Raw genomic sequence first — 10,146 nt, forward strand, 5'->3', positions numbered from 1 at the left:
TTCAAATTTGTTATACCTGAGCTTATCTTATTGTGTGTACATTGGTGGAGTTGTTTGTTTGTTGTTTCTTTGTGTGTCTGTTTGGGCAAGAGAATGACTGAAAATGTGCTTGCTTCGATTATTATGTTAACCAGGTGTTTTATTCAGAGAAACTCTTGATTCTGGAAGGAGGGAAGCTATAAGCATGAGTTTAGGAAGGATGCAAGAGACCGTTGACCAATAGCAGTCTTGCAGAGATGAAGTTGTAGCGTGCATTCTTTTGACTTACTCTTTTTAAATATGAAAAGACCCTAGTATTTTGGCAGAGTTTTGGTTTGGTGATATTGTATTACTGAAAAAGCTTTATTACAGAAGTGTAACTTCAGTGAAGGTGCCTCAGATTTGTTATAAACTAAACTGATAATCACTGAGAAGGAATTAAAAGTTACCTAAGTTACCTAACCAATTTTTACCGGATAAATTAGAACCTATGATATCTAAGTAGAAAGTGCTGCTGTAGTAGTTCTTGACAAGATGAAATGAATTGATTATTGGATCTGTCTTACGACAGATTTTCTATGAAAATAATCATATATATGTGAATGTTAAGACTTAACCACTGAAAACTGGTTGACCTTGAAGTAACTCTCAGAGTTCGGAATAGAACTGGCTGTAAAATCAATACATTTCTTAATTCTGTTGCAGCTGTAATTGCCAGAACTCATTCTTACTTAAAACAAACAACAACGAAAAAAAAACCCACAACACAACAACCAAAATAGGAAGCAGTTGCTAGGACTTCTAGTCCTGACATTTTACTAGAGCAGGAGCTATTGTGATCGCACTTGTCTCAGAGTATGTTCTCACAACTGGTTATCTCTGATGCCTGCAGAAGCAATTCTACCTTGTTTTCCTGGCTGCAGTCTTCCAGGGTTTTCCTTGGATATACTGTTACGATTGTGTGGCTGTGCGCTCAATTAGAGCAGGTTTTACTGATGAGGCTTACATTGTTTTGGATGTGAGAAAATGAAGTAAAAATTAGGCTCCTTGTAGTAAACAAAAGTTTGAATGACTAGGTTTGTCTGTGACAAAATCAGGAGCTTGCTTTAAAACACTGCGTAAATTGATGTCCTCTTATCACTTAGTGAGAGCCAGAGGTAAGCTTGATCCAGATATTTAAATGAACATGCACGATTTCATTACTCGAAAAGTAATTTGCTGTGCAGGCAGTGTACTATCACTGGTATTATAATACCAAATTGCAGCTTGGACCTATGGAGCTATTTTTTATCTGTGTAATATGAATGAAAAGTCTTCTTTCTTTGTCACTTGGATATAAAAATGAAACATTCTGAACTTTGTGGAACCAATTTAAGTGAGTTTGCTTGTTGGCACGTCTTACCTAGATTAAGTGAAGCTTTACAACTTTTCAGGTGAAATGGTAACAAAGCAGCCCTTGATTAGAAGTATGAGGACTGTGAAAAGGGAAACTTTAAAACTGATTTCTGGCTGGGTGAGCAGGTCTAATGATCCTCAGATGGTAAGTAAATTTATTTTACAGAAATAGTTCATACAACAAAATCAGGAACAAACTCTGCTCTTCGCTGAAGAGCAGTCAATACTGTTCTGTTCACAGGAACTGTTTTCAAACTGCAATATCTGAAGGAAGGATAAGGTGTGATCATACAGAGGGTAGGCCTGAGCTATATTTTGATTGCTTCAGTTAGTTTCAGCTGTGAGGAATCCTAAGGAGAAGTAACAAGTTGTATGAGAGTCCTCAGGCAACCACTGCTGGATGGGTACAGTGGGTGAGAAGTATACGGATGTGTAATATATCATCATAGAATCACCAAGGTTGGAAAAGAGTACACGATCATACAGTCCAACCATCCACCTATCACCAGTAGTTCTCACTAAACCACGTCACTCAACACAATATCTAAACATTCCTTGAACACTTCCAGGGTTGGTGGTTGCACCGCCTCCCTAGGCACCCCATCCCAGTTCCTGATCACTTCTTTGGAAAAGTAGTATTTTCTCACATCCAGCCTGAATCTCCCCTGGCACAACTTGAGGCCATTCCTCTAGTTCTGTCATTAATTATACAGGAGGCCGACTCCAGCTCACTGCAACCTCCCTTCAGGGTAGTTATGGAGAGCAGTAAGGTCTCCCTTGAGTGTCCTGCAGTCTGAACAATCCCAGCTCCCTCAGCCACTCCTCATAAGGCCTGTGCTTCAGACCCCACTCCACTACCCTTATCTGGAAACTCTCCAGGGCTTCAATGTCTTTCTTGCAGGAGGGACCCAAAACTTGAACACGCTAGTTGAGGTGCAGCCTCACCAGGGCAGACTACAGAGAAATGATCTCTTCCCTGCTCCTGCTGGCAGCACTATTTGTGATACAAGCCAGGATGCTATTGGCCTTCTTGGCCACCTGGTCACACTGCTGGCTCACGTTCAGCCCAGATACAAACAGTACCCCCAGATCTGTTTCTGCTACATATTTTTAGCTTCTTTCAGAACTACCTTGTGATTGCTTGAGACTTCGTTCAGTAACTGCACTGCTATAACAGTGTCTTGCTGTTTTATTTAGGTTGCTGAAAATTTTGTTCCTCCTTTGTTGGATGCAGTTCTCATTGACTACCAGAGAAATGTTCCAGCTGCTAGAGAACCTGAAGTACTTAGTACTATGGCTATCATTGTAAACAAGCTGGGTGGACACATTACTGCTGAAATACCTCAGATATTTGATGCTGTTTTTGAGTGCACATTAAATATGATCAATAAGGTATTATATATAAACTTCGGATAAAGCAGGGGAAAAAAAGGGAGTTTATATTAAGAGTACTAGTCTTTTCATATTGCAAGAAAGGGGGCATTATGTAGTTAAAATAGCGTTATTACATGGCTTCTGTTTTATGGAAATTAAGTTGAGGTTTGTGAATTCTGGCTGTCTAGGTGAACGTCTTAATCTCATTGGTTTGATTTCTTAATACAGTTCTGAAATTAAATGATTAGTTAATTTTCTGTTCCAAGACTTTGGAATGTCATGGTTCTGGAAGCTGAAGTATGTTTTAAGTAGACTTCAGTGTAAGGTGAATGACTAGAATTCATATATAGTTATCAATACTCGTATTCATAAATTCTGTTCTGTGAATGTTTCTTCACTTTGCTGAATTCCAGAGCTGATAGAGTTTCTGTGCTACAGTTTACAGTAGGTACTTGATTAGTGCCATTTTGCAGTAGTGCATCCCTGTAGTAGCAATGGTGCTTAATTGCTGAGGCCATGTGTCTTGTCTCTAGAGCAGTAGTAATTAAGGTTGCGTACTGACAAAATGTAGTTCAGCCTGCTGATACTGAATAACTCTAGAAAATGGTCTTACTAAGCTTCGGTGGTGAAAGTATGGGGAAAAAAATTACTGGGAATCTGGGAACTGTAAATTCTGTTTTGTATTCACATTTCTTCAAACCTGAGATCTGAATGCTATTCCATATTGGATATTGACTCACTCTTCTTAGCAGAAGATATTATGGTGGATCTTTGAGCTATTCAGTAAGCTTGGCTGACTGTGCTATTTTTTTCTCTCCTCTTTTTCCCTGCCCCTCACTCTCAGGACTTCGAAGAATATCCTGAACATAGAACAAACTTTTTCTTGCTACTCCAGGCTGTAAATTCTCATTGCTTCCCAGCCTTCCTGGCCATTCCACCTGCACAGTTCAAACTTGTTTTGGATTCTATTATTTGGGCTTTCAAACATACAATGAGAAATGTTGCAGATACAGGTAAACTGAAGATTTAAGTCTGTAGATTGTTGCTTTCTTGCATTTTTAGTCAAACATAGCATTCTATGTTAAATACTGTATTTGCTGTAGAAGAACAGTATTTTCTTAATTTCACATTGACAACCAGATAACCCGTTAATGTACTGAAATAGTTGGATGCTGTTTTACTCACAGAAGAAGGCATTGTTAGTTTCTGCATGCTTTCTCTTTAAAATGTGAGGGTTTTTCTGAAATGGCTGAACTGATGCAACAGCTTATTGCTGGTACTGTGCTTTGGCTTTCATTGTGCTGTCTGGAGTATTTAACTTCGTGCCTCACTAAGACAGTCTCTGAGTTACTACTGAAAAAGACAGCAGAAAAATGAATGGTGAGTGAATTCAGTCTGGGAGACAGCTGTGACATCAGTAGAAGGTAAAACCTTAGATTAAAGGTAAACTGCTTCTTTTGAACAACAGCAAATTAAACTTCATCTCAGGTTTCACTGAGAAGCTGTTTTTAGTACACTTGAGTAATTAAGTGTCCTCTGGGATGGGATTTGCCAAGGAAAGCTAGGAAAGGCTATGTGAATGTCATAAATTCTGAAAGTGTCTCAATCACAGGATAAAAATCATTGTTGTGAAGCTACTTCGCTAGATAGTCCTAGTCAATTGTTGATGCTTGGAAGGGACAAAAGATAACTTTGTGTTACATTTCAGATAGTAAAATAGCTGTGCTTGTGTAATTTTTGTCTTCCTAAATTAACTAGTATGTCTTTTCATAGCTTCTCACTTCTGTTTGTGCCACTGAAATTGTGTGGTTGGCTCTTCATGATTCCAACATCTAATTATGAAAACCAAGTTGGTGCTCTGTATAAATGTGGCTGCCGCCCCCTACTGCCTGCTTGAGGAAATGCCTGTCAAAATGCAACTGCAATACTTTTCAGTGCTTCTCAATTTCTTGGGATGTTTGTCTCACTTTAAAAAGGTGCATGGAGCTCTTGTATAGTTTTGTTCATCTTGTCTTTTATACAAATTTTGCAGGACTTCAAATACTTTACACTCTGCTACAGAATGTTGCACAAGAAGAAGCTGCTGCTCAGAGTTTCTATCAGACATATTTCTGTGATATCCTTCAGCACATCTTCTCTGTTGTAACAGATACTTCACACACTGCTGGTAAGATTGTGAGCCAGATGAAAACAAGCCTTTCAAACATCATACTAGTGTTGCATTTCCTGTTCTAAGTAATAACAGTATACGTATAATTCTGATCTGTTCAGGTTTGACCATGCATGCATCAATCCTTGCATACATGTTCAACTTGGTAGAAGAGGGAAAAATAAGTACTCCATTAAACCCTGGAAATCCAGTGAACAACCAAATGTTCATTCAGGAGTATGTTGCTAATCTCCTCAAATCTGCATTTCCTCATCTACAAGAGTAAGTGTGCTGTAGTTGTTCTATACTTCTGAGTAGATACTTACATCTTGAAATACTAACAGATGTATTTACTGTTAGTGCCCAGGTTAAGCTGTTTGTAACAGGACTCTTCAGTTTAAACCAGGATATTCCTGCCTTCAAGGAGCACCTAAGGGATTTCCTGGTCCAAATAAAGGTATGTTTGGCAAGGTTTCTTACAAGAATAGTAAAAATATTTAGCAGGATGATGTTTTTAAAAGTCATTAGACAGTGTTCATTTATAATAGGGTGTATATTTTACTACTAATTAAAATTGTCTTGGCTCGAGAGTCTAGATACTGGATCACGTAATCCATTTCAGCATAATTGAATTGTACAGATTGGGTTTAAATGCATGCTGTTGCTTATGCTTTGTACATACATATAGGTCTAAAGTGGCCATAAAACAAATCTTGTTTCAGTTCTGTTTGGGACTGAGGCATGTTTTGAAAGTTGACAGACAAATGCTCTGCTTTTATTTTTCCAAAGATGCTAAAATTCAAGATGATTGTATGAAGGTCTATGTTAAAGTTTTTTCAGGCTACATTTGGTAGATATTTCAAAAATTGTAAAGATACTGCTTTAACGATAAGCTCAAAAAGCTCTGTTACTGCACCATCCTACAGTATAATGCATGGTGAAAATCTTAGAAATTTTTGTTTTTTATATTAATTCTAAACTTACTTATGGAAAGCAAAACAAGAAATAGTGTGACAAGGATGTGAAGGGAAGATGTTTCCAACATTGTTCTTGATTTTCAGAAGCTTATTATTCTTCCTGACACAGTTAAACTGAAGTATTGTTTTTGTGTGAATTACACAGGAATTTGCAGGTGAAGACACATCAGATTTATTCTTGGAGGAAAGAGAAACAGCCCTTCGACAAGCTCAAGAGGAGAAACATAAACTTCAGATGTCTGTACCTGGCATTCTTAATCCACATGAAATTCCTGAGGAGATGTGTGATTAAAAAACAAGTTCTGCGGTTTTCTTTCTGTGCAGCCACTTTGTTGTGACAGAAGAAAACAGCACTTGGATATTTGTTGACCAAAATGATGCCAATTTGTAAATTAAAATGTCACCTAGTGGCCCTCTTTTCTTATGTGTTTTTTGTATAAGAAATTTTCTGTGAAATATCCTTCCATTGTTTAAGCTTTTGTTTGGTCATCTTTATTTAGATTTGCATGAATTGAAAATTAATGCATTTTCAAAGTAATTATTTCATGCCCATTTTTGTGGCTAAGGGGAAAATAGGCAAAACATAAATTGTAAAGGACTATATTGCAAAACTATACAACTTCCTGTAAGAGTATCAATTTTTAATTTGGGATCTTTTTCTTTCTAGCCTGTCCTCCAGTCTAGTAGAAAAAGCAATGAGTAAAACAGTTTTAATTAATTGTTAAGCAGAGGATTATAGTGCTGCAATTTTTTTGATCCATTAGCAGCTTTTTGGATTTGAGTGGGTAAAGGCTAGGCTTACATGTATTTGCAAGTTGTATGGCAAGTTTGCAGCAAGATCATGTGCATATCATCCCATTGTAAAGCAACTTCTAAAGCGTATGGGAACACAGTACAGTTAGTTATTTTTACACAGTTCTTTTGTTTTTGTGTGTGTGCTGTCGCTTTGTCGACAACAGCTTTTTGTTTTCCTCAATGAGGAGTGTTGCTCATTTGTGAGCCTTCATTAACTCGAAGTGAAATGGTTAAAATATTTATCCTGTTAGAATAGGCTGCATCTTTTTAACAATTCATAAAATAAGAAAAAAAAACCTTCTGGCTTTTGAGATGACTTATACTAATTTACATTGTTTACCATGCTGTAGTGCTTAAAGAACACTACTTAAAAGCAAAATAAACTTGGTTTACATTTATTTTTCTTTCTTTGGCTTATTCTTTTATTGGATGAAAATGCTGTGATCATATTAAAGGTTTGTTCCTATACCCTGAAGGCATAGGAAATGGTCCTTGAGGTCTAGGTTACCATTGCTTCTGATTTCCCCTGATCTCAAGGACTTCGGCTATGCTTGAAAGCTAACAAGAAATAAGTTGGGTTCTATCTATTTGAAAGTATAGTAGCTGTTTTGACTTAACACCATGACTAAAAATACTCCATACTACATTGCTGTAGAATGCCAGTAATAAGGTATTCTTGCTCTCAATATATGTACTCTTTGTATTTTATTCCAAAGAGTTATTGAAATGTATCTTGACTAAAAATTGATACTAGTACATATTAATAACACGTATAGACCAGATGTGCAGTTATTTTTCTACCTAAAGTTTTGTAGTTAAATAATTTTCACAGACGTATGAAGTACAGATGAGAAAACTTTAGTGTGAACACTAAGATGGTGTACAGTCTTAGCTTCCCCATGTTTGCAGCGTCTCTTCTATTTTCTAACAGTTGACATTAAAATATCCCAAGGTTTTTATTTTCTTTCCATTTTACTTTGTCTCTGGTCTTAGGATTGTTAATGTGATGCAAAGCATAACAATTAATTCAGAGCTGTAAAACAAAGTTAGACAGTTGTGGAGGTGCTTTATGTAAGCTTGGATACTGTAGGTAATTTTGTGCTGTACATTAAGTTTGAAGTAGAAGTGCATGAGATAGCAGTGTTCAATGTATAATTTTACCGTAACCAGAATGTTTCCAGTCGTAAGTACTGGTCTCATTCTGTGTCTGAAAATCTCTCTTGCTTGACTTAGTTGGCCTTAAAAAACCAAAGCCACTACTTCTGGAACATCTTTTATCATCACAAATACTGCAGTCTGAAAGTGCTAAGCTGTGGAGACAATGTTCCTCAAACCCTTTATGACTGGGACTTACATTGTAGCCTACCAAAATTTGTTAATTAGTTTGTAGATGAAAGATTTGTTTCTCAAACTCATGCTTTAAGCTTTTTCATGTCTTTCTGTCCACTAGAATTACAGATTTTTGTTCTTGTAAAGCCGTATGTACCCTAAGAAGCAGTTTAAAGTGTTTGAAGTACTGTTGAAGGATACTAAAATGGCTTGTGACCAGGCTTAGTCACAGCATTATAGAGCTGCAGGTTATCAAAAGCTATGGAGACAGGAAGAAAACTATTAAAATGGAAATACCCCCAATAGTGTGACATCAGAATGACCAGATTCCACAAGCTGCAGAACTAGGTTAGTTCAGACATGCAGTGAAAATAGTTTGAATAAAAAGCACACGTGTGCTTTTATGTGCTCCTTTCATTTTCAAGGTTGAAGTAAATTTGCAGGGCTTGTGGTCTGATGCGTACTGAAGAATTACATCTGACTTTCAAAGAACACCTGAAGTGTTTTTAAAAATGCAATTCAAATAAGAGTTTTTCATTATTTTGGAACCTTTTAGATTATCTAGTAACAAAATGGTGATGTTAGTTCTCACTTCCCTTTTAAATCTGACAAAAAACTGTTATCTTCAAAATTGGTGCCTTTTGCTGATCTCTGCAGATGCTATGAAAATTCAGCTTATGCTGAGTTCTTGATAAAATTTGGGGGGAAGGGTGTGTCTATTCCTAGTGCAGTTATCCTGTATGTCAAAAAAACTATTACAATGTACACCTGAGAAGGTTATAGATACTATGTTGAATGCACACTCTGGAAATGAAAATAAATGGATAAATAGCATGAACCCATCATAAAAATAACTACAACTTGTAATTATATGTAAACCAATGTTTACTTTGTGCATATTTCTATACAAATTTTAAAAGAAAAAATTCTATGTACTCTAGGTACATTCATTAACAAAAATATTACAGGGTGTTTTCTGTGTTTACATGAATTGATTGCCTGTTAGCTGATGAAGACACCCCCAAGTGCTTGTTTCAGGCTACCATGTGTTTGCTACTGTAACTGGAGCAATTATTTTCCAAAGCATTTTAGGTTAGTTTTCTTTTTCTAACTTGAATAATTTGCTGTGTGTTAATCTGATTGGTTAAGTGAACTATTTTCCAATAAAGTTAATATTTATGCAAAAAGCTTTAGAATAATGTTCATCTCTCAAGGAAGCTTGAAGTTATTTCCAGTAGACTTCAGCACTGGAAAGCAATAAAACTTTGGCTGTGGATTTCTTTGGATGAAGGGGAACGGCATTAGGAAAAGATGCTGCAAATATCACAGCATTAAAATGTACAGAGGTTGACTAAAGCAAGGAACTTGCTTTAGTGTTGAACTGTGCCTCTGAGATTGTCTCTCCAGATAAATTATTACTCACTCAAAACTTGCAGGGCATTATTTTCTTGCTCGTATGGGTGCCTAGATTCTTTTTGTTCTCTTCCTCCCACGTTACTAGGTACGCCTCCAAACGTAATGGGCAAAAACACAGTGTTAAGAGATTGCTTTAAAAAACCATTTTGGTTACAAAATTGAGTATAAGAACATACCTCTCCTTCCTGCCCTTCATGAATATACCTCCGTTTGTGATTTAATGAAACTGTATTTCTATTTAGACTTTCACATTCAGGATGTCATTGCTGAAGTTGACTGATCAGCAACATTCTCTTGGGAAAAGGCTTAGCCAATCATTTTTCAAATTTTACATAAAATGCACCTTAATTACTAAATGCACCTGAAATCAAGAATCATTTATTGAGTATGGGGAGAAAAGATCTAGTTAGTACTAAAAAAGTGAAAATACAGTGAGTGCTTGTTTCTCATAGTACAAATGCTATGTAAGGAAATTGAAATACCAGGTAACTTTTAAAGCCTCTACAAATACACTTTATTGCACATTTTCTGTGATTATTTGCTCATTCACAGGTAAATTCAAAAACAAATATAACGTTCCTAGAGAAAATAACTGATACTGCTTCAACATAAATTTTGACACCAAGGGCTGAATGGGAGAAGAGCTTTTCTACTACTATTTCTGTTAGAACAATAGTGAACAGTTGGGAACTCAGCTTGGTGTTGGGACTCCGTCTTCTCTACTTAGAGTAT

General features: G+C 36.5%; 1 protein-coding gene across 1 annotated transcript; it reads left to right on the forward strand.

Annotated features, from left to right (window-relative positions):
• The first annotated feature begins 1,383 nt into the window (after positions 1-1,383).
• LOC104909481 (exportin-1) lies at positions 1,384-9,186 on the forward strand. Its single transcript, XM_010706377.3, has 7 exons — positions 1,384-1,519; positions 2,572-2,766; positions 3,593-3,761; positions 4,781-4,915; positions 5,020-5,179; positions 5,258-5,354; positions 6,020-9,186. The coding sequence occupies exons 1-7, from the start codon at positions 1,418-1,420 to the stop codon at positions 6,164-6,166; spliced, it is 1,005 nt and encodes a 334-aa protein (XP_010704679.1). The 5' UTR covers positions 1,384-1,417; the 3' UTR covers positions 6,167-9,186.
• Positions 9,187-10,146: the final 960 nt, after the last annotated feature.

The sequence above is a fragment of the Meleagris gallopavo genome, chromosome 2, assembly GCF_000146605.3.
Source record: "Meleagris gallopavo isolate NT-WF06-2002-E0010 breed Aviagen turkey brand Nicholas breeding stock chromosome 2, Turkey_5.1, whole genome shotgun sequence".
NCBI classification, from domain to species: domain Eukaryota; kingdom Metazoa; phylum Chordata; class Aves; order Galliformes; family Phasianidae; genus Meleagris; species Meleagris gallopavo.